The sequence below is a fragment of the Salminus brasiliensis genome, chromosome 12 (assembly GCF_030463535.1).
Source record: "Salminus brasiliensis chromosome 12, fSalBra1.hap2, whole genome shotgun sequence".
NCBI lineage: Eukaryota > Metazoa > Chordata > Actinopteri > Characiformes > Bryconidae > Salminus > Salminus brasiliensis.
This window is the reverse complement of record NC_132889.1, coordinates 31,446,714-31,471,878: the sequence shown is the minus strand read 5'-3', so window position 1 is coordinate 31,471,878 and position 25,165 is coordinate 31,446,714. Positions and strand designations below refer to the sequence as shown.

The following is a 25,165-nucleotide window of genomic DNA, read 5'->3' as shown; positions in this document are numbered from 1 at the left end:
CTGAAAAAGTACAGAAGTATAGGAAAGTATAGTACTTATTAGGAAAGTATAGTACTTATTTATATTAAAGACTCTGTGACAGAGCGTCCAAATGAACATTACGGTATAGGTAAAGCCCTGGAGTGGGGGTGCGCTGTTCTACTGTAGAGACACCTGCACAAATATGACCTTCTTGGTAGAGCCACCATGAGAATCCCTTTCCTACCTCCTCACTACAAGAACTCAGCATCAGAAGTGTTCAAAGGAACATCCAATCTAAACAGACCTGTCCTCTGGACTACTGAAGTTAAAACAGACCTTTTGGCTGCAATGAGACAAGCTGTGTTTGGGTGTGTTAAACATGAGGTGGAAATTACAGCTTAAAAATGCAGCTCTTGTAAGTTCTAGTTCCTTAAATTTAGTATTCAATATGATTAAATTAGAATTTATTTATATTGGCTTTTCACAACGAATGTTGCCACAAAGCAGCTTTACAAGGATCTGGGTGTGAGCCTCTTTTGAGCAAGCCAGCAGCAATAGTGGTAAGGAAAACTCCCTCAGATTGAGAGGAAGAGACCTTGAGAGGAACCTAGATTCAAAAGGGGAACCCATCCTCCTCTGGTCGACGCCGGATAGCACAATAATAAGCAAACCAGAAATAAAACTACAGTAAAACAATACTGAAAGTATATGTCAGTATAGTAGTGAAGCACATGCGTGCCATTACTGACCATCACTGGAATGCACAGATAGCATTTTTCTTGATGAGACTGTTGGTAGTGTTAAACACTTTGTACTGTAGTTGTGACACAACATCCAAAAGAACACTGCAGTTTGGGTCAAACAGTCTTCATCCTGCAGTCCAGCTCACTCTGTTCCCTCCCAGTGCTCTTCTTTCTATGGCTTTGGTAACAACTTGAAAACACAGCAGATCAACTAGATAGGCCTCATCTGACAGAGCTGTTCTTCTTTGCCTGAAGACTGCACAGTGTTACTGTTTTGGCACCCTAAGCAACCAAACAGTCACTCATGAGTCAAGAAAAGACGGCATGCTGATCTAGCAGAAATGCAGAACCTGCAAGCAAAAGATGCCCTCCTCCTACAGTAGGTCCAGCATTATCTGCACATGTACATGTACAGTCAATTGGGTCTGAAGTCTTTGGGAGTGAAATTTGCAGGCTGGCAGGGATCTCCAAATCCAAATATACAATACCTCAAATTATTACAATATTTCATAAGATCAAACGGACAAATGGATGGACAAAATAGGAATGTTCAGCTCTTGACAAGTATATTCGTTTATACACTGTTATGCACATACTTGGTTGGAGCTCCAAAAATTACTGTATCAATGAGATGTAGCATGGAAGCAATCAGCTGGCACTGCTATGATGTTATCTTCTTACTCTTGACCATGCCCCCTAAATTCTCTGTAGGGTCGGCTGACTAATCAAATACAGTTATATCATGGTCAGCAAACCGTTAGGTAGTCATTTTGGCACTATGGGCAAGTGCCAAGTCCTGCTTTAAAAAAAAAACTAGCATCTCCAAAGCTAGCTGAAGTGCTCTAAAATCTCCTGGTAGATGTTAAAACACCAGCAGATGACATGGCTTTCAAAACTGCCAAAACTACACTCTTCCTCCAGACTCTGGGACCTTGATTTTCAAATGCAATGCAAAATTGACTTTCCTCAAAAGCTGCACCACTGAGCAACAGTCAAGTTCTTTTTCACCCTTTTCACCTTAGCCCAGGTTGTCTGACATTGCCTCTGGTTCAGGAGTGGCTTGATATTAGGAATTTTCTGGAGTTGTCTGCAAGTGTTGGCTCTTGTAGATCTGACACCAGCCTTAGTCCAAGTTCCTGAACCAACGTTTCTTGTTAATACTCTCAAGGCTGCGGTCGGTCATCCTTGTTGCTTGTGCACCTTTTCCCCTTCCAGACAACTTTCCATTGATATGCTTTGATACAGTGCTCTGCTAACAGCCAGCCCTTTCAGCAATGACCTTTTGTGACTTACTCTCCTTGTGGAGGGTGTCAATGATCATCTTCTGGACAACTGTCAAGTCAGCAATCTCGGTAGGCCGAGAGCTACACTGTATTTATACTGTCTGAATAGTGATTTACTCAAACTTCAAATGAAATATTGTAATAATTTAAGACACTGGATTTCTTTTTTTCAAAAAGGCTAGAAATATGTCACTTTACATGTAATAAACATCTAATATGATGTTTGTTTACATTTTTAAATTAAATTATTTTTTGTGAGAATTTCCTTCTCACACTATTTATAATAGCACACACTATTTCCTGGGTCCTCACCACACAATTCAGCATCAGATATTTTTAAATAAACATCTAAGTAAGCCTGAAACATTGTAGAAACAAGACCTGTAGACTGACAAAGCACAAAGCAAAGGTACGACTGGAGAAAGAGGATGCAGAGTTTCATGAAAAGAACACCTCTCCAACTGTTAAGCACAGGGATGGACTGATCACGCCTTTAGTTTGTGTTGTAGCCAGTGGCGCAGAGAAACGTTCACTGATATAGGCAAGGACAGATAATAGGCAATAACTACTTAAATAATAGCAAAAAAACTGTTGGCAAACATGTGCACACACTCACACACACACCTGGTGACAAGGGCTGAGATGATGTCAGTGATGGTGCTGTTGAGATCATTGAGCAGTTCCTCTATGGGGCCGGGAATGGGCAGCTGCTGTCTTAAATGCTCCGCCCTTCTGATCTGCTGCCTATTCTGCCAAATGGTCTCTGCCAGTTTCTCACACCTGCACACACACACACACACACACACACATTTGGTATACGTCCAAAAACATCCAAAAATCCTGGGGCTTACCTGTATAAGTGTGTGTATTTAGATCTTACCTGTGCACTTTTATTTTGTGAGTATATCTATGTGCTAATGTGTGGATCAAGGCTATATTTACACTACATACAATGTATACAACATATACTTTCTATTTGTCACTTATTTTTATGAGCATATGGTGATGCGATACCATGACTGAAGAATGTCCAGTCCCCCCTCTGGTGGTCCTCCATTACCGGCCAGTTGCTGACGCCTCTTCCACTGAATCAACTCGTCATCTAAAATCACGGTCTGCTGTTTCCGCAACAAGGCTAGCGTCTTCTGGTGCTTCTCTGCCAGGCCCTGAGAAAGTAGAAGTACACACACTCAGAAAATTCTTTGCTGGTATTTTAAGGGTGTCTTCACGCCTACAGTTAGTTTGCTCTGTACTGAATCTGATTGTAAGTGTATTTCTTGTATTTCCCCCTTGGTTTGGTTTGTTTTCACACAGGCCACAATTATAAGTGCACCCAAAAGTGCCACAGCAAACCACGTGTGAATGTGGGAACGTGAGAACACTTACTGGTCAGCCCAAGTACAGGCAAGTACGTTTTATGTACCATTTCATGTGACCCTGCCTGGTGAAGGACTCAAGCCTTGCCCTCAGAGCCTTAAGAAGTTGCTCACATATTTACTAATTTTTAGATGTGCAGGGCCCGGGACAATAGCAATGCTAGACAAGGCCAGCAGCTAGCGAGCTGCTAATGCTGCTGTTATTAATGCTGCTCTTGCTATGGACTTATGTGACACACACATTAATGCCACGGTGTGTCTTTGTACCACTTCCCTTTACAATAGTTTCAAGCAAGGAGACCCAACCTCAGCTTATCTAGGATTACATCTCCTCTCAGCAGCACATGCACTTGCTACCTTTGTGGCAAAATGTAGCCCTCAGACCATCAGTAGGAGAAAATGTCTTTTCCAGGCAAACATGAGGCAGTTCTTGCCCATGCAGATTTTAATAAAGTCAGTCAGTCAGTTTAGCATGTTTCATTCTGAAGCAAAATAACAGGGTGGTAAACAAACATATGGTAGTTGGAAAACAGCATATTTAGTATTTATACACCCAAACTATGTAGAAATACTTAATAAATCCATTCTATGGTACCTTTTTATATATTTGTTGTGTAAAGTAGAACCTGCTAAACATCATACTTAGACTTTCAGCCATCCACCTGTTGTGTGTGTGAGTGTGTGTGTATTTGTGTGTATATATGTACTATACCAAGTAACCCAACTAACCCAAGGACAGATCCACTAAAGCAAGGATGGCTTAAATGCCACGCTCAATGACAAAGCAGGGACAGGGTGTTATCAGCTGAGACAAACCCTTCACCTGCTCATAAAGTATATTATCTATTGTTTGCGGCCTCATTAAAGCCTCAGCAAAGCCCTGGAGCTTTCAACACACACAGACACACACGCATGTCAATGCACATAAACTCTACCCTAAGTGTGTATAAGACTGCTGGGAGCCATCAGCACCTTTCAAGCTTTGGAGTACAGCTCCTGTCCTTCCTGTCCACACATCTCCTGGTTAAAAGTGGGTAAAAGGTGTAACACTAACTGCTTCAGGCCAGCCTTCCTGACATTCCTCACTGCTACGGACACGTTCCTCATCTGGGTCTGCTATGGTTTCGCTGATGCACAGTAATGAAGGCAATCTAAAAATAAGGCTGGTCTAAAAATGAAGTTAACATCCTTAACCCTTCCGCATGACTTACATATGCCTACAAACATCTGTTCCTTGATTCTGAAACTGTTTTGTACTCTTCTCACTGAAACAAGCAGAGAAATTCTGCAGGAAGTGGAGGAAGTCCAGCGCATTTAGGTTCGTATTTAGAACAGAAATAATGATTTCAACTGGATGTAAAGGGACTTTTGTGCACACTGCCTTGCTTTGCAGGGGCAAATACACAACCTATATATATATGGAAATGTCATGTAACTACACTATATAGACATAAGTATTGGGACACCTGCTCATTCATAGTTTTTTCAGAAATTGAAGTTATAAAAAAAAGAGTCTATCCTGTTTTTGTACTATCATTCCACAGAACAATTTATACCCTTTTTATACCCCTGTAGCCCACGCCTGGCGTTAAACAGTAAATTTGCCAGTGTTAATTCAACACTGGAAGTGTTAAATCAACACTTAATTTAACACTGGCAAATTTACTGTGGGCATGGTGCCAATAGGGCAATGTCGATCTGATCGAGAGACTCCTATTCTATTGGCTTTACTTCTCTACAGTAACTAGACAAGCTGTGTGCGTGTGTGCATTTGCACATCTGTGGCAGCAATGGTTGCAACTTAAAGTAGCTGAATGCATTCATTAGAAGGGGTTTCCACAAACATTTGGACATACAGTGTGAGTCATTGCACTATATAGGGATGAATTATTTAGTTTGCTGTTGCTTCTCTAGAGATCAAAGTCACCAAAAACTGTATAAGTAGTGAGTATGTGACTGTGGTTGAAGGTGAAAAATGCCCAGATTGGTTTTATAAGCCTATTTACCACCCTGTTATTTCGCCTCACAATGCAACATGCTGATTTTCCTTGTGAAAACAAATGATGAGCTCTGTTCTGATTGGCTGCTTTATGACACCGCGACAGCTCACAGCAGCATAGAAAAGCATAGCCTAGCCAAGCCTAGCCTAGTATTGTTTTTTTGCATTTTACCTTAACAAAAGCTTTTTGTAGTTTTCCTGAACCAAATGATGTCGCTGTACTCTCTGTGTCCTCCTTGAGGCAAGTCAGCCTTGACTCTATATTCTCCCAAAGTAGCTAAAGCGTTTAGCATTAAAACTTTTGCTAGTGGACTGGGTGTATGTCAGTTTTGGGGGCCTTAAAAATAATGAGTCAAGACTGTTCCGTAACAGTGTAGGGGTTTTGGAAATGGCCCATTTTCCAGCCCTGTTATGCTTATATGTGTTTTTGAAAGAGGACACAACTGTGGTTGGTGTGGCGCAACAGATAACACCACTACCTGCCACTGAGCTACCACACCATGTGAGAGACTGGGGTTCGATTCCCGGTCTGGGTGACTATGCTGCGCTACACCAATAAGAGTCCTTGGGCAAGACTCCTAACACTACACTGACCCACCTCTGTAATATGAGTAACCTTGCAAGTTGCTCTGGATAAGAGCGTCTGCTAAATGCCATAAATGTAAATGTGTTTGCGCTTCATGGTATATCCAGTGCTTCCATGTACTGAACTCTCATAACTCAACTATGCCAAAGAAAATACATGCACCTTTTCTGAATTAATACAAATATGGAAAGGAGGTTGGTAGGAAACCCACAAGTGTTGGAAAGTGTCAGGAAGTACATAGTCAAGTATGTTAGTCTGAGATTACTTAACAACTTAAACTGTGTAAGTTATACTTTAAACTTGAATAATATGTGTGTGTGTGTACACACTTACCAGTCTGTATTTCTGTAGGGTGTTGGCCTCTCTGGTAAGCCAGGCTTCAACAGTAGCTCTCTTACTGAGGAGGCTGGGCTCTCGCAGCTGTCTGTCGGCGGGGGGCAACGTAGCCAGGCTGGTCAGCTGAGCTATGGGACACACGCATGGAAACCCAGCAGAGTTTAGTAAAACAACAAAAGATTGATGCTATCCTGATGTGATCAGAATCAGGGCACTAATGATGTCTTGCCAGTCATACAAATTAGAGGCTGTGTCTTTGTGCAGTCCTGTTGTATGTATGTATGTGTGTGTGTGTGTGTGTGTACCCTGTATTCGCAGACTCTCCTGGTACTGTATAATGAAGTACTCTTGGTTGTGCTGTAGTTTGCGCAGGTCGTTCTCCGTGTCCTGTGTCAGGATCCGGAGCTCTTCGAAGGCCTGGTTGATCTGCTGGTATTTCTGAGACATGCTGTCTATCATCCCGCCCAGTGGTGAGCTCGACTGCCAATCACAACACACACACTCAAGAGTGACTGGCTGAAGACAATAACTAAATTACACTCTAAAGGCTCTGACATGCTGCTTGGCTTGGATGTGTGGTTCTAGGAAACCTTTGGTATAGATCCTTTACATTATGCGGAGGTTCTTCAGAGCTTAAACAGGTTCCTCATGGTTACAGATTCATGTAAATCAGTGCTTGCATGTATTATCCATTAAAATTCTCCATTTACTTAATGGATGCTTCTAAAAGGTGCTTAAGAGTGCATAACTCTTTAAGTCAGGACTATTTAAAGACAATCTCATGTGATTCTATTATTTTTATGTGAAGAAAATACTTAAACAGTAGTGGAATGTAGATAATCCAAACAGACTTTATCTGTAGTTTTAGGTTTACTCAGGAATTTCATTTTTACAATAATTTTATTGTCATAAATTTAATTTTGACAGAATATGAGAAAGTGCTCTACATACAATTACAAACAAAAAATTACATTTTCTTTACACGTTTATTCAAGAATTAAAATTTTCTACCAAAAATGAGCACATACTGTATTAGATATTATCATAATAATTCTAAATCAACTGTATATTTACAAAAATACATTATACAGTATATGGATTGGTACTGGGACACTTCTTAATTACTGAATTCAGGTATTCCACTTAGTCCATTTGTGACAGGTGTCAAACAGCTAGCCATGCAGTCTGCCTTTCCACACATTAGTGAAAGAATGGGTGTTTCTAAAGAGCTCCCTGAACTCCAGCATGGTTCTGTAATGGGAGCCACCGCTGCAACAAGAAGTCAGCTGGTAAAATTTCCTCCCTCCTAGATCTTCCACCATCAGCTGTGAGTGGTATTATTGAACAGTGGAAGCTTTTAGGAACCACAGTAACTCAGCAGCCACCGACTGTCAGACCACATCTTTTCTATTTGACAAGAATTTCATTTGGGCCGAAAACTGCACTCATGCTTTTTAAAACAACCTTGTAAACTCATGACCAGCAAAAAATGTAGAAACTAAACACCTGTAGTGAACCTGGTGGCATCATTTCCAAGAGAAAATATTTGCACTTGCACATTCACTTAAATAAACGGCTAATTGCTGAGTTCAACATCAATGCAAATTTATCCAAGTGATCACCTTTTGAGATCCTATATTTATCATAAATAAGGACTGTCATAAAAAAAAAAACATTGCCTATGATTTGTGCTCTACTAGCTCCATAATGGCGCAGAGTGCTTGGTCCCCAGTGATTGCCGCTTGCATCGTAATTACAAGACAGGTGCTTAACTCTTGCTAACAATGAGTGTTCAGACAAATGAACCTTTTCCTGTCAACTGCAATCCGAATACAAGAACATAAACCACTATGTCTTGCCACTAGGTTGCGCAAATAATAATGTAAGCTGCTGCTGTGCTGTGTATGGAGTAGAGGACGGCTACTCCCTTAGAACTTCCTTAGATCCACCCCCACACCCTTCCAAAACTACAAATTCATCATATCAACATGATTTATATATTTTTATGTACGTGAATATTACACAATGTATATTAATCAATTCTAATATTCATAATATTGATTCAGTTGAATGATCACCTTCAGATCAATGCCACTGAATGTTTTTCCTCATGTATGGTGATGACAGTTAGGTTCTTCTCAGAAGCTTCCAGAAAACAGGTCTGAGTGTGTGCCCAGAGGGTGTTTGTGTGTTAACAAACCGGGGACATGCTTTTAGGAACTCTGGCAAGACTGGCATCATCATAACAAAATACAGTGCCTTTCAGGGCAGGGTTTTACTGGAGCGGTAACTGCAGTGAAAAGCAATGTGGCATCCAATGAAGAGCACAGATCTGTTTATCTGCTAAGCTGGTATTACAGTGACAGTCATTTAAAAAAGTGACAGCGGAAAGTGAAAAGTGTTGCCATGGGAAACTAAATAAACAGGAAACGTAACTGTGCTGCTATTATTACTATATGCATTATTGTGGTCAAATGAAGAAAGAAAAGCTCAATGAAAATAAAAAAAAAAGAATTGGATAATTATTACTACTTTTATTTAGAATAATACATAAGTGATAGTGCTGTACTGTTGACATACTGGCACTGGCGTACTGCGTCGTGGATCTGCTGACAATCTGTACACCAGCGCCAATTATACATTATGTTATTGCACAAATCTCGAGTGTATTATTAAGCAAAAGAACATGAGGGGGAGTGTGTTATCGTGAAAAACAGCACGACTGTGATTTGGTCGCAGGCACCACAGCCGTGATGTTACTCATGTGACATTTCCAAAACACCACTACCGACTAAGTGGAGGTCCGTTAAGGTACCTGTTGAGCCCTGTACACAGTCCAAGATAACTGTTCTTGTAACGCTCAACATGGCATAACAGATGTTTTCACGGATGGAGTCTCACCCTTCAACAAAAAAGCTGATCAGATAGCTGTTACACAATAATTGGAGGAGGGCCCTCTCAAAGTGGAGATCTGCAAAAGCGCAGTAGCCAGAACCAGTAGCCACTGCTAGTGCCAAAACATTAGGTGATGTTACAGGTTATTTTAATCCCACTGCTACACACACTGTTAAACACACTTCCAATGCTGTTAAATATTAAGAACTCTGCTTGGCTGTAGAGCTTCAGTCAAGAGTGGCATTATTGCGCAATACTGGCACTTCTTGAATGTTACTCAGCCAATCACACTGTGGTATAATAAAATTTGTGCTATAGGAAATGTATGTTCTATAGTCAAGTTGCACAATAAATAATTTATGTATAATTGTATTGTATTATATTAAATGATTAGATTTACAGATTTAGGAAAAAATACAATTTACTAGATTCTATTTAAATTGTTGTACTATTATACTAGATAATTATACTATTAAGTATTATATTACATATAATTAGACAGGATAGGAATTACCCATCCTGATCCAGTGGATTGGATATCGGCTATTTTAATTCCAATCCAGTTCTGATTCTTTGTTTTAACCACAGTGTTCAGAGCGCCATCTGGTAACGGACATCACTGTCCAGTCTGCGGCAGCAGTGCAGATGTTCTCAGAAGGTAAATAAAGGAGTTGAGGTTCTGCAGTGTGGAGCTATTTTACAGTGGAACATGAAAACAGACCATAATATCTGAACCTTTATAAAACTCTCACTGAAATGCTCTGTTTTACCAGCGGGAGAACTGCACGCCTTTAAACCCGCACTGAAGAACCCATTTAGAACAGAGTGGAGGCTAATGCTAATGCTTATACACACACACACACACACACACAGTATAGAAACCCCAATCATACACATCACATTCACCCATTATAAACCAGTTTCACATCAGTAGACCAACAACCACAGATATCAGTATCACTATACACACACACAAACTGATTAGACTGCAGTCATTTTATGAAAATTCTCTACTAAACTAAATCAATCAGTCCAAAATGTCTTAGAATAGAAACTGCTACTAAAAATAGAGGGAATTTAATCAGCAGCTCATTCTATCTAAATAATGTGTCTGTATTATTTATACAAACACAAAGATCGGATCTGTGTCGGAGCTGACTTGGATTCGATTGGAGCGGCAAAAAAACTTTACCAGGACATCCCTATTATTATATTTCACATTTTAATTCATGTAATAAGGAGGAATAAGACAAGGAATCAGAATAAACTATGAAAAACACTTGAGAATGAAATATTATTACAGACGGGTGTACATGTGGGTGTTTGCAATATCTGGAAAAATGAGTGCTTCTTCAGTTTGAAATTGTGGGAGAACCTCTTAGGGTGGAACCTTCAGGGAACCTTTTCTTGAAGGCTCCTCAAATCACCTCCAAAAGCTTCTTAAGGATCATATACTTTTAACAGTGTATACTCACATCTAGCCACACTCTTACTGGGAGCTGTTATGACATCTTACATAGAAAGTGTGTGTGTGTGTGTGTGTGTGTGTGTCAGGGTGTATTACTTACATTATTAGCTTCTCTGACGAGTCTCTGCTCCGTGTAGAGAATATGTTTGATGCATCTCACCAGCTCCAGCGGACAGCGGTCATATGTGCTCTGAAACACAACAGGTTCTTTCTGTACTGTGGCGACTCCTGTCATTATGCATATGTGTTCACTTCTCCATCAGACATTTCTGTTGCTATCTGGCTTCATATCTGGCACCTATATCTACCATAGCTGCAGGAAGATGACCAGTACACGACCAGTGTTTGTGTATGCACCTGAGCTTATTTTCGTCTTGCAGTGAGGCATACTATAAACATGGGTCTACCAGAATATGTGTGTGTGTGTATGTATTTGTTTACCTTTAACTGTGAAGCGTAGTGGCCTAGTTTAATCTTGAGGAGAAAACCGTCCTCTCCCACTTGATGCTCCGCCTTTTTCTGTAGTTCCTGAATTAGACTGTCCAACAAACGCTTAGCTTTAAACTCCTCCTGCGGGTTCTCCAGGTCTATCGCATCCCTAAAAGAAGAAAAGGCAAGAATGACCAAAGATCAAAATCCACATCCTGTTGACACAAACGTGTGATAGGCTTCAAATACACTATGTGTCCAAATGTTTGTGGACACCCCTTCTAACGAGGGCAGTGCTTTTCATTTTCTGCCATGTAAATGGTGTTAAGTACTGTCATAATAGACTTAATAGTCGAAATAACACCTAAACAATAAAAGCCATTCATTTAAATTACACAGAAATACATTTAGCTAAAAGTGCTTTGAAAAGTAAAGCTGGTCCAACACCTGCAGAGCCACAGGTTGGGGTTGTTTTCTCACTGTAGTTTGCGTGGAGATTCGAGTTGGTCAATAAAAAGAAATGTTCAAACAGTATAACAGTATAAGAGTATAACACCCAGGAAGGACAATCTTGGGAGCAAAAAAAAAAGCAGTGAATTAAAGCAACACTATGGAAATTAGGTTTGGGCGGTATCCTCTTTTTTCATAATTTGACTGGGAAATCCCTAATATTATATTTTCTATTTAAATTCATGTTACTATAAATTAATGAGAAAATTTTACTTTAAAAAGTAAGAATTAAAGATTAGAAATCAAAATAAACTGTAGAAAACACTTGGAAAGCAGTGAATTAAAGCAACGCTATGGGAATTAGAGTGGTGCGGTATACTCTTTTTTCATACTGCTATACAATCTCAAAATAATCTCAGCCTGCCTTATTTTAAAACCATAAAGTGACCAAATACAATGTCCAGTTTACGCACAGATTGAAAAAACTGAACACTGCACAGTTTCATACAATAAACCATCAGTCTGACAGTTGCAGATGTTAAACTGCTCTGAATCAGGAAAGAGAAGCTGGTTAACATTAGCTTAGTCAGCAGGATAACAGATTCTGTCTGACTAAAACTGAAACCCCACTTATAAAAATTAGGATGAGAATGACTTGAGTGACCGGAGACTAGCAACGCATGTTTTGATGCTTTTTGGATTTAGCTCGGATACAGCTCAGAGTATCAGACGGCCCAGTGTAGCTGAGCTACCGACACGAGTGCTTTCCACTACTTTAGTCAGTGCCCCCACCCTGTGGATCTCTTAAATACACATGGGAATGAGCTTTTTTGCCCATATACTAGACAGACACAGAACAGACATCTGACATATAAGACACCTTTGAGATACTGTCAACATTTTAAATACTGCAGTATACGGTATTATCGTTCTACCGCCCAAGCCAAATTTGGCTTTTCTTGCTCCTGGGCTCCCCCTACAGCCGAGAAGTGTAATTTGCTTTTTGAGCCACCACTGAAGAGCACATTTTTTCTGGACAAGCTGAGAGATACAGGACAGTCCGTGAAAGTGAAAGAAGTGGAAGAAGCATGTGGACTAAAATGAAAGTAGTGCTACAGTATTTTCATAAATATGATTAGCAGCGTGTGAGCCCAGAATAGCAAGGACAGCTACGCTATTCTCCCTATTACAGATCAGTGGAGCGCTACAATAATTTTGAAGTTATTTTAGGGTAAAAATTCTGCATAATGTTCCTTTAAATGCAGAGAAAAAGGTTTTTTTCGAACTGATTTGTATTAGCATTTTTACGTGCTAAGGTTTACAATGGTGCCAGGCACAGATGGAGCCCTGCCCATGCATACTCCAAATCCACAGATTTACGCTGTTTTAAATCCCTAATATTATATTTTCTATTTAAATTCATGTTACTATAAATTAATGAGAAAATTTTACTTTAAAAAGTGAGAATTAAAGATTAGAATCAAAATAAACTGTAGAAAACACAGTTTATGAGTACCAGAGTTTTACGTACCAGAGTTGCCCTTCTATCCACTGGGACAGGTAGTGTCGCACCTCTATGGGGAAGTGTTGGCCATAGAGAGACTGCATCTGGTGCAGGGCGTCACCCTGCAGCTGCTGGGCCTGAATCCACACTGCCATCTGCAAGTAAGAGAAAGAGAGAGAGAGAGAGAGAGAGAGAGAGATGTTTCAGCCATTAAACCTTTAAAAACTAAGAGTTATTAGGATTTAAATGTACTATTTAAGTGTAATATCACAATTACTTCAGTAATCAGTAACACTGAACAGCATCAACAGCGCTCTTTAAAAGTGTGTTTCCATGTAAACACATGATGAAAACATGGCAAAACAAGACTGTATACACCATAACAATAAACCATGCCATCAAATTCAAGCCATAATAAAATTTCCTCCTTCTTTACTTACAAACGCAAACATAATAGAGACTAAATGAGCTCCAACTAAGCGAGAAATATCCAACATCAAATTACACCAATTTTAAATATACAATAACAATAACAGCCACTTCCAAGGGTCCGCAGTAGTTTTAAAAAATATTAAGTAGGTTCCCCTTGTGCCGCCACAGCAGAACTGATCATTTGAGGCATGGCCTCCACAAGACCTCTGAAGGCACCCTGTGGTATCTGGCACCCAGACTTTAGCAGCAGATCCTTCCTGTAAGTTGTGAGGTGGGGCCTCCATGGAGCACATCAATGAGCCTTAGAGGCCCATGACCACTGACCTATACCTGATGTTTTGGAGATCCAGTCGTCTAGCCATCATAGCTTGGTTCTTGTCAAAGTGGCTCAGATTTGTATGCTCCCCTATTTGTCCTGCTTTCAACACCTTCAAGAACTGACGGATCACTTGCTGTCTAATTTGTAGATCCCACATCTTGGCAGATGCCACTGTAGATGATGACAATCAATGTTTTTGACTTTACCGGTCAGTGGTGCTAATGGCAGACTGGTATAGATGACAATTATACATACAATGAGTCTAAATTCCCAGATTTTCCAGGACTGATGGGATTCCAGTTTACTGTCTATAGATTGTTTTAGCTTATGGCCTTAATCAAGACACGACTGATGTACTCTCTCCAGCACACTGGATTAGTAATCTCTGTAGCAGTAATAAGAAGAAATGTGCCACTGATGGTAAACAGAGCAAAACATCAAAACAAGGTCGAAGTTTTTCATAATGTAAGAACTTTCCATTTCTGCTTAGCCGATGTCATCTCCGGTTCCTCGCACCACTTCATTCATCTCCTTTCTGCACTACTGCAGTGTCGCAAAACTGTGGTTCTGCTTTTGATTTGACCACTGCGAAAATCCTGAACCTCCAGAAGCAAGAGACATCATGCACTTACCTGGAACATGCTTGGAAAACGACACGTCATCCCACAGCATGTGAAGGAGATTTTGTGTAACTGCTATATTTAAGACCATTGCTAAAACATCTTCGGCAAGCAGAAAACAGAGCATAAAACACAACTTCTGCAAAAGCAAGCGAGAACGTCCTGAAGGTCCTGAAAGAGAGCCACCCAACAGCGATCTGCTGCTATTCTCTGAAGCCCAGCAACTGTTGACATATCATACCATTCATGCTCCAGTCCATACAGGCCATCATGGAAACTGAGCTGCAAAAACAGCTTGCTTTGGATTCAGCATGGTTATGATGGCTGGCTCATTTTACTTGTGAAGGGCTCAGCCAATCAGAACAGGGGTTGTTTACATACATCTTAAAAGAGTCAAAAACGGCATGTTTAATTTAAGAGATTAAAATCAGACAAACAGGAAATATGGCTGTTTTTGGTATAATAAGCTCTATGAGAAGCAGGCCTCATTCCGCTTTTTCTGTGCCAGTGTTCTGTGCCGCAACAGGGTCACTCAAACTTGCCAAGTGAGGAAGCTAAAGTTGGGGAAGCTAGCTGTTTAAATGCTAGGAAAAAAGCTAGCCAACTATCTGCTTTTACTATCTCTGCACTCCAACGTTCGCTCTCTCGAAAGACAAACCGGACCTTTTCAGACTAGAGCTCACCACACATCAGAAGGGGAACTCGAAAGTGCAGCGTGAGGAAGCTAAACCTGGTAAAGCAAGTGAGTGCTGGGCAGGTGCTAGACTAAGGCTCTGTTCACATTACAAGCCTCATTAATCAGTTCTGAAATGAGCTTAGATCGGATTTGGCTTGTTGGAATCTGCCCCTTTCTGTTCTGCTACTGACTGTTTTCACAGCTGTTCCTCTTCCCCATTGTTGTTCTGCCGTGTTACCGGTGCTGGCTGATGACGGCAGCACCAAGCACATGCATACAGGCAAAAAGACGCATGAAACCCAATCTGACCTAGAGGTGGGCAATGTGACGATATTTTATCGCATCGTGATCGATTTTGTTATCATGATACACAAAAGCATATAGAGGATATCGTAAGTGCACGTTTCATTACCAACCGTGTAATTAGACTGGTTTAGTTAGATGAAGCGCAGCAGATGTTGAATAAAAATCACTGCATTCAATACGGTAGAGAATCTGAATGGTCACTACTGATGTAATTAGACAGTTATTACATGTATCGTGATAAATTTCGTGAAAAATGTCTTTAATATCATGATATAGTGTTTTTACCATAACGCCCAGCCCATATTTGACCGTTCACATTCATGTCATATTCCCACAAACTGGATGCAAATCGGATCCAATGTAGGACAACATATGAAAGTGACTCAAATCTGATTTGGCAAGATCGGATTTACCATGGCCAAGTTATGATACGTGGCTCCTGTGTCATAAACCAGCCAGTAGTTTTTCCATGAGCCCACCCTATTGGGAAAATGAGCATGTTTCATTCTAAAGCAAAATAACAGTATTTTTAAAGGATGTGTAAAAACCTGTCTGAGCATTCTTCACCCCAAACAAATATTATACAAACTTAAATATTGAATATCTGCAATTTATGTATGGAGGCGCTCGAAGAAGGCTTTCATTTGATTCTCAGTGGCCCAAAATCAAGCTGGTATTTATGTCCTATTTTAAGCGTATGATACTGAATGTTCAGTGGACTTTAAAGGGTCATTCCAGAAGGCATTTTTAGTCCATATACACAGTGCAGTGCATTAGAAACTGGACAAAAGCACAATTTCTGTGCCACACTGGATTTGAAATGAAATAATGCTTAATGCCCTTACATTAAAGAACGTCTTTAATGATGTCTGTAACCCACTCTCACCATTCACTGGGTGTCTCTACCACTGCTAGGCCAGTCATCTAGGCTTTGTTCACACAGCAGGTAAAAGTGGCCCATGTTCGATCTTTTTCGTCCGATGTGGCACAGATGTGTTATCTGTGTGGCCGTGTGAACAGCCTGAACAACACTGAATCAGACATTTTCAGTTCTGATTTGGGTCACTTTTATAATACCAAGTGATCCTGAAATCCATACATATCTGATATGCAGCAATATGGCTTAGTCTGAACAGCCAGATCAGAATTCATGCGACTTTTACATCCATTTCTTTCCATCAACAGCACTGCGTTCCACTGATGCGATGTCATGAGATGTTCCCCGTTTGTCTCCATTACTTCACCAGGTTCATTTTCCTCTCATCTGTCTGTAAGATTTCTAAGCACTTTTGAACAAGTCGTAACTTGGCCCCACCCGGGATGCTCATCCAGAAATGAAGAAACAGAATGGAGGCAAATCTATGCTATATGGACAAAAGTATTGAGACACCTGCTTATCCATGGTATTGTAAGGGTATTACAAAGAGTTAATCCAGCTTTCGTTGGAGTAACTGTCTCTACTGTCCAGGGAAGAAGGTGTACTGTACGGAGCACCATCACCATCACTCCAGAGAACACAGTTCCTCCACTGCTCCACAGCTCAATGCTGGGGGGCTTTATACCCCTCTAGCCCAAGCCTGGCATTAGGCATGAAGCCAATAGATTCATGTTTATTTGCTCCATAGAGTCCTATACTATTAGCAGTACTTCTCTAGCAATGGGTGCAGCTTAAAGTAACGTAACTGAATGCAGCACAACTGAAAGCACATTTTTGATTAATTTGTATTGTATACTTTGCTCATCCAGCTCATCGTTGGTTTCTTACTTCTTACATTGTCTGGAGATGTATCAGACAGCTGCTGACACACCTACTGTTGTGGCTCTATCTCCATCTCAGCCTCATGCTGGTCTGCTCCTGGCACTGACCTGTCTGATCCTAATGTTCAGAGACAACAGCTACAGACTCCAGATGCAAAGGCCACTTCTAGAACCACCTCTAGGCCTATCTTTCAGCTCTGTTGTATTTGATGTAATGATGCAACGACAAACAGTTGGCCGAAAAGCCACTGAGCAGCTAACTGACCAAATACATGCAGGTGGCTCACATAATATACGTGTAGGACATGCTATGAAAACCTTTAGTCTTTTTTATCATATTTAAACATCTGGACATTTGGTCTTCATTTGAAAAATACTGAAATATGGAAGTTACGTAACAAATTTTTTTCCTGAAAAATAAAGATAATCTGTAATAAAATACAAATAATTGTTTGTATTAAAAGAACTGCAGTTTTTCCTGTGAGGACAAAGTTAGAGTCTTTTGACAATGTGTTTGTTTGTACATGGACCGAACAATAACAGTAGAGGTAAAGACAAAAAGAGAGAGAGAGAGAGAGAGAGAGAAAGAGGGAGGAAACACACACACACACACACACACACACACACACACACACACAGCTGTATCGCTGGTGAAGGTGATGGCTATCTTTACAGACACTGATGGCTTTAAAGAGCCATTAAGCTCATGTTACAGTGGCTGAGTCGCCTGAGGCACCTTCCCACTCCCTACCCCCCACATCCCACTGAACACACCCACACACACACACACACAAACAAACACACACACACACACACACACACACACAAAAACACACTCGTACACACATCCCAGAGGAAAGCAGCTGAATTATGTAACCGGGATGAAAGTGGCGGAAGAGCAGAGCAGAAAAAAGAGAAAGAACACAGGGTGACAGAGTTTATGAGTGTGTCTTCTGTGTCTGGTGTGTGTGTGGTGATACCAGCCTATGCCTGCACTTGTCTGTATGTGTGTGCTTGTCTGTGTGTGTGTGTTTGTGTGTATGTGAGGTGGGGGCGAGGGGGTTAATCTAATTTGCTTAAGCTGAACTCATCCCTACCATCCCTGCATGCCTTGCTCTCACTTGACCTCTGCCTTCACACTACGCCCACTAAATCACCACACATTCATGATGGGGTCCGGCGGAAATTAACAGTTTGTGGCCAAAACTGATTCCACATTTAAAGGGTTACATTGTACCATAATTAATAACATTGGAAAATATCATTTTATACCTCCATTTTGATGGTTTACTGGCAAAACATCAAATCTCCAGTCAGCCCAAAGTGATAATGAAACAGCATTTCTCAATTTACTGCAGTTAAACATCCTCTGAACTTTGGTCAAAAATCCATATCAAGTTCACATTTGGGGGGGGGGGGGGGGGGTGTTCCTCTTCTCAAACAGATCACATCCTCTTAACAAACCTGATACATGAGAGCTATAGTGTTGAAAGGATTTGAACTTATGACCTTCTGTCTCTTAACAAGCAAGCAGTTAGACAGTTGCACCACCCTAGAGCTGTCAAACTACCAACATTTCTGGTACAAGAAAGAACGGAAAGGTACATTTACTCAGATCTGTGTTTTATGTACAGTGTGTGCAGAATTATTAGGCAAGTTGTATTTGAGAGGATTCGTTTTATTACTGAGCAACAACTATGTTCTCAATCAACCCAAAAGACTCATAAATATCAAAGCTTAATATTTTTGGAAGTTGGAGTGGGTTTTGTTTAGATTTGGCCATCTTAGGAGGATATCTGTTTGTGCAGGTAACTATTACTGTGCAGAATTATTAGGCAACTTAATAAAAAACAAATATATACCCATCTCACTTGTTCATTTTCACCAGGTAACCCAATATAACAATTTAGAAATAAACATTTCTGACATTCAAAAACAAAACCAAAAACAAATCAGTGACCAATATAGCCACCTTTCTTTACCATGACACTCAAAAGCCTTCCATCCATGGATTCTGTCAGTTGCTTGAACATTGCGTGCAGCAGACACCACAGCCTCCCAGACACTGTTCAGAGAGGTATACTGTTTTCCCTTCCTGTAGATCTCACATTTTATGAGGGACCACAGGTTCTCTATAGTCTCTATTGATCAGGTAAACAAGGGGGCCATGTCACCCTTACTGGCCAGCCACGCTGTGGAGTATTTGGATGCATGTGATGGAGCATTGTCCTGCATGAAAATCCTGTTTTTCATGAACGATACCGACTTCTTTCTGTACCACTGCTTGAAGGTGTCTTCCAGAAACTGGCAGTAGATCTGGGAGTTGTGGGAGATCCCACAAGTTCATCTTTGATGATACCAGCCCTTACCAGTTTGATTTTCCTCAATTCATGGGCAGTTATTTTGCACCTTTTTTTCCTATTTTTGGCTATTTGCCATGAAACGCTTGATTGTTCGGTGATCACGCTTCAAAAGTTTGGCAATTTCAAGACTGCTGCATCCCTCTGCAAGACATCTCACAATTTTTGACTTTTTAGAGTCCGTCAAATCTCTCTTCTGACCCATTTTGCCAAAGGAAAGGAAGTTGCCTAATAATTAAGCACACCTTATATAGGGTGTTGATGTCATTAGACCACACCCCTTCTCATTACAGAGATGCACATCACCTGATTTACTTGATTGGTAGTTGGCTTTCAAGCCTATAGAGCTTGGAGTAGGACAACATGTATAAAAAGGATGATGTGATCAAAAGCTTAGCATGGAAATTTGCTAAGGGCTTTCTAGGTGGAGCTCCAGGAGCTCCCCTGCCTTAGATCTCCAAAAGAGGAAAGTCTTCATCATGTTAGATGGGGAACTTGTAGTGTCGTGTATGCAAGGCTTACCAGTAATCCCACCACTAACCCTCAGTTAACAGACCCACTAACATCATTTCATACTGATGCCAAATCAAGATCTATTGTGAAAGTGCTAAATATCAGTTGTAACATACGTTGTAAACTGTGCACTTAAATGTAGAAATGTAAACACCTGGCAACCCGAGCACCTCCTCAGCTTTTCAATCATAACAGTGAACACTGTTTCATCTAATAACTGTTTAGACCACTTACAGCAAGAAAGGCAAAAGGCAAACTAAATACAAGGAAACAACGTCTCAAATCAGTGGTTAGACAGGTGGACAGGCATAAGGACAGAGAACTGGACCAGTCGTGTCGATCATTTAGGCTATTTTAGCTGAATGAAAGTCATTAGATTGGCCTGTCTGTCCATATCCTCTCTACAGCAAGGCCTTTTCTTCACTAAACATCTCTCCAGACGTTTAGCGAAGAGACACAAATTGAGCCTTAAATAGCAGGAAGTGGCCATTAGAAGCAAATGGAGGACAACGAATTGTCTTCAGTCCAGATTCATTTGAGCGAGCAAGCTTTATTAACTGGTGTTTTGCACACAGAGTTTATGATGCAGCAGCTAAAATCTAGGAAAAAGGGGTGCTGGAGTTCAGTCCGACTCATTTTGGAGCTGGATGTAAAAATGAGGATGGTATTACGACGTGTCTGCTGTGGCAAATGTCTTTGTGTATCTAGTACAGCCAAATAGGATCGTTCTTTCACATTCAAGCTCACCACATTTGCGAGTTTAGTGAGTTTGACTGAAAGAGAAAGCATGCAAACCTGGATGACCGGTCTACTTCATGTGACCGAAAACACTCCTAAGACCATTCACTCGACTCTGTGCTCTGAGATTTGAGGCTTTACCCTTTAAGCGTGTGCGATTTGAGCCTCAGTTAGCTGGAACACAGTCTACGCTGTGGTGTTTAGACTGCTAGTTAACTTATCCAACTCTAGCTGAACGCCTATGAGTCCAAACATGGCAGAACCGGTCTCTCATTTTGCCTCTCTGTTCCTCCCAACACCAGTCGCTCCACTTCTTTCTCTAAGACACAAGATTTTATCATCAACACTTCGTCGGTAGCTCAGTGAAGTCAGCAGAGCAGCTGCACTGCGCTGTCTGAAACTCGGCTGAGCTGTAGCCAAGCAAGCTAAACAAAGGCTAGCTTAGCAAGTGGGCTACAGACCAGTCCTTTCATGTCGCCGTCTGAACGTTTATAAGTGAGCTTTTTGTTGGCCAGACTTGAATTAGTTCTGTGGTGAACAGACTGTTATTCTGCAAACTAAGCTAATGCTAACCAGCTTCTCTCTCAGACTGGGCGTTTGACAATACAGCACTGAGGCCTTACTGGGATTTGAACTTATGACCTCTTCACAGTTAGACCGTAGGGTCTAATAAGAAACAGTGAATGAGCAGGTGTCCCAGTACTTTTGTCCCAATGTTTTAAGGAGTCTATGGATAGGAAGGCCTTCCCCCATGTGCAGTTTGACAGTTGCGCCACTCTAGAGCTGTGAAGCCATGTACATTTCTGCATCCAAGAAAGAACAGGAAGGTAAATGTACTCAGAGCTGTGTTTTTATGTAGCTGAATGCATTCATCAGAAGGGGTGTCCACAAACATTTGGTTTTAATATTAAAATATTAAAACCAACAGACAATGACTGAAATTTTACCAGAAATTCTATGACTAAATCTTATCGTTCTGGCCAACTGAATCATACTCAGATACGAAGACTGGCGGGAAACTTTCCTAACCTAAAGCTTGGTCCAAATCCAGCGGTCAGTGCCGCAATCGTCAATCTGCCGACTCAGCTGTACGGCTGCCAATCGAGAAGGAAGTTCACAAGTAGGGAACTGAGCTACAGGAAGATAACCACACACATAGCTCCACCTCTTCCTGTCATGCATTACTACTGTCTACTATCTGTATGTTTGTTAACTAAGCCACCTTTCACACACCCACATAGACAGACAGACAGACACACACACACACACACACACTCAGAAACTCAGTTTCCTAGCAGTGTAACCACTCCTACACATAAAGACGCACACAAACCACCGGTTTCCAGTAACCACACACCTACAGGTGCATGTGCGCATGCACACACTCACACACACACAGACACGTGTATTTGTATGACAACACATTGGTGAAAACCATTCATTTCCAGTTAACTTACCACACACACACTCGTTTCCAGTCGATGTTGCGTTGTGATCAAAGACGCTGAGGCCTGCTGTGGTAGGCCTCAGCACCCATCAGTTTGCCTGCTCTGCACTGGGACACTCTCCTCACCTCGCTTGACCACTGTACCACCCATTAGCACGTCCTGCCACACCTCTTCCTCAACTCCCCTTAGCCACTAACCTTTGGGCCCCCCTCTGCTGCACTGAACCGAACAGTGATGGATTTGAGCCCACCTGATGCTAATGTGTCCATCATTTCCAAACAGAACACACACACACACACACACACACACACACACACTCGTATTAAATTAACCATGTTAAGGCCAAAAGTAAAGGACCTGAAAGAGAACACATTTAAGGCAGCACCCTTTAGCTTTCTCTCTGAACTTACTATCACTTTTGATTTCTTAAGCACTTCTGATTTTTTCCTCTAAGTGAGTCTATATGTGGCTTTTCCTTCACACACAGACACAGACACACACACACACTACAAGCTTACCTCTTGTCTTCAGCCTTTTGTTACCATGTAAGATCAGGAAATGCTGAAGTGAGGCACCACAAAATCTGAGAGCATGAGAGAGAGAGAGAGAGAGAGAGAGAGAGAGAGAGAGAGAGAGAGAGAGAGAGAGAGAGAGAAATAAAAGACAGAGAGAGATAGAGAGACAGACAGAGAGAGAGAGAAAAATAAAAGAAAGAGAGAGATAGAGATAGAGAGAGAAATAAAGATATATATATATATATATATATATATATATATATATATATAGAGAGAGAGAGAGAGGGAGAGAGAGTGAGAGAGATAGAGAGAGAGAAAGAGTGAGAGACAGAGAGAAATAAAAGACAGAGAGAGATAGAGAGAGAGACACAGAGAGAGAGAAAAATAAAAGAAAGGGAAAGATAGAGATAGAAATAAATAGAGAGAGAGAGAGAGAGAGAGAGAGAGAGAGAGAGAGACAGAGAGAGAGAGATCAAAAACACAACTAAGTCAAAAGTAACAACAGAGTGTGTATGAAGCATGAACACTGACCTATCTCACACACACACACATTTCTCTCTCACACACACAAATGGACTAACAGGTCCACAGAACCACAGACCTAAGGATGAGAATCTGTGCTTGATTAGGGTCAAAGCAATACAGAGACTTCCTGCCTCTTCTCTTCCTCTCTCTGCCTCTCTCTCTCTCTCTCTCTCTCACATGCTATCTTGTCCTTCACCAATCCTATCTACACTGATTTAATGCATGGGCAACACAGAAAGAGAGAGAGAGATAGAGAGTGTATATATGGGATTTAAACACTGCATGTCCAAAGGTTTGTGGAATGCATTAATCCTTCCAGTTAATGCATTCAGCTACTTTAAGTTATACCCATTGACACAGGTGTGCAAATACACACACACACACACACAGCTTGTCTAGTCCCTGTACAAAAGCACTGCCAGTAGAATAGAGAATATAATAGAATATCTCTGGAGCACATAAACATCACCCTATAAAGCCCCCCAGCATTGAGCTGTGGAGCAGTGGAACTGTGTTCTCTGAAATGATGGATGGTGCTCCATCCAATACTTTTGGAATGAGAGTTGGGGAGTTTTCTTGGGGTGGGGTGGTGTTCATTCAACATCCTGACCTCGCTAATGCTTTTGTCGCTGAATGTAATCATGTCCCCACAGCAAAGCTTCAAAATCTAGTAGAAAAACTTCTTCCCTGGACAGTAGAGACAGTTACTCCAACAAAAGCAGGATTCACTCTTTTTAATACCATTGATTTTAGAGAGCAGGTGTCCCAATACTTTTGTCCATATGGTGTATCAGCACATGTTTTTGTTTTGGTGCTCAGTAGTAGCAATATGACTCAGTGGTCTTGGACTCAAAGAATCATCACAGGGGCCCCAAGTGATCTAGCGGAATAAGGCGTTGTCACTTTTCAGCAGTTTCCATAATATGAGTAGAGATCTGGCACCGCTAGTGTCTCTTTTACCCTTGAACAGGCATTGTAACCGCTCAGTAGACCAGCAATCAACTTGCTGTTAAAAAACCTTGCAAAAACCCTTTAGCTGCATCTGTTTTACCTTTAGATCGGCAAATCTTTAAAGCCATTCCCTCGTTACATTATATGATATGAGCTAGTGATACTCATTATTTCTGTCATAACCATCTGAGTCAGCTGAGCCTCACTGAAGAACAGCTAAAGCTGCAACTATCTAGATAGGTAGGTAGCTATGAACTCAAGATGGAAGGAGCGATGGCCTGTGTATTGGTATTGGATGACTTTTAACCCAAATATGCAATCTGCCGATAAATTAGACGAACATGACAGCTGGTCAGATCATATGATCCATATCTTGTGAGTTGCACCAGCGTTGCGCAAGGTCACAGGACCCGGCACTTTCTCATTCAACCTCTAGATGGCAAAATAGCTTTTTTTTTTAAGAATGTGTAAAAGTAGCACATCTCTTGGGGGAAGCAGAGTAAAGACTTTTAACAGCATTAATGGGATGGGTCGCTCAGCCCAGTACAGTGAGTATCAGCAGAACTAGCAAACACCACTAATTACACTCTGAGCTTCACAGTGCAGTTCTGCGCAGAAGTTTGACAGCATTTTAAATGATCCCAAAAAAATCATCTTGGGAGACACAAACATTACAAAGCCCTGCACGATGATGCAGTACCAGATCAGCCTGGAAAGGTTAATATGGCATCCAGCCCGGCCCTCGTTCTGTATCAGAAGTCTGCAATTCAGCACAGTAAACCTGAAAACATTATAGTTGTTACAACCGGCTGGTTGACTTGTATTTCCGTTTGCTAATTGGGTCATCTGAAAAAAAAAAGACAATCATCACGAATAGTCTGTCTGTTGAAAGTGTGAGAAAACACTGGCTGACCCTGACCATGACCTCACTCACTCTGCGAGCCTGACTGGGATTAGAACTACAGGCCAGGATT

General features: G+C 41.1%; 1 protein-coding gene across 2 annotated transcripts in view; it reads right to left on the bottom strand.

The window, feature by feature from the left end:
* Positions 1–25,165, bottom strand: part of LOC140573532 (signal transducer and activator of transcription 5B-like) — a 121,863-nt gene that overhangs the window by 30,077 nt on the left and 66,621 nt on the right. Inside the window, exons 3-10 of one of the 2 annotated variants that reach the window (XM_072692940.1) lie at positions 22,719–22,783; positions 13,058–13,185; positions 11,089–11,245; positions 10,748–10,837; positions 6,590–6,764; positions 6,282–6,412; positions 3,002–3,153; positions 2,612–2,767 (exon numbers count right to left, since the gene is read on the bottom strand). In XM_072692940.1, coding sequence (XP_072549041.1) covers positions 2,612–2,767; positions 3,002–3,153; positions 6,282–6,412; positions 6,590–6,764; positions 10,748–10,837; positions 11,089–11,245; positions 13,058–13,185 — 989 coding nt within the window. In that variant the 5' untranslated portion in view covers positions 22,719–22,783. The remainder of the gene's footprint in view (positions 1–2,611; positions 2,768–3,001; positions 3,154–6,281; positions 6,413–6,589; positions 6,765–10,747; positions 10,838–11,088; positions 11,246–13,057; positions 13,186–22,718; positions 22,784–25,165) is intronic. The other variant, XM_072692941.1, reaches the window with a different exon arrangement.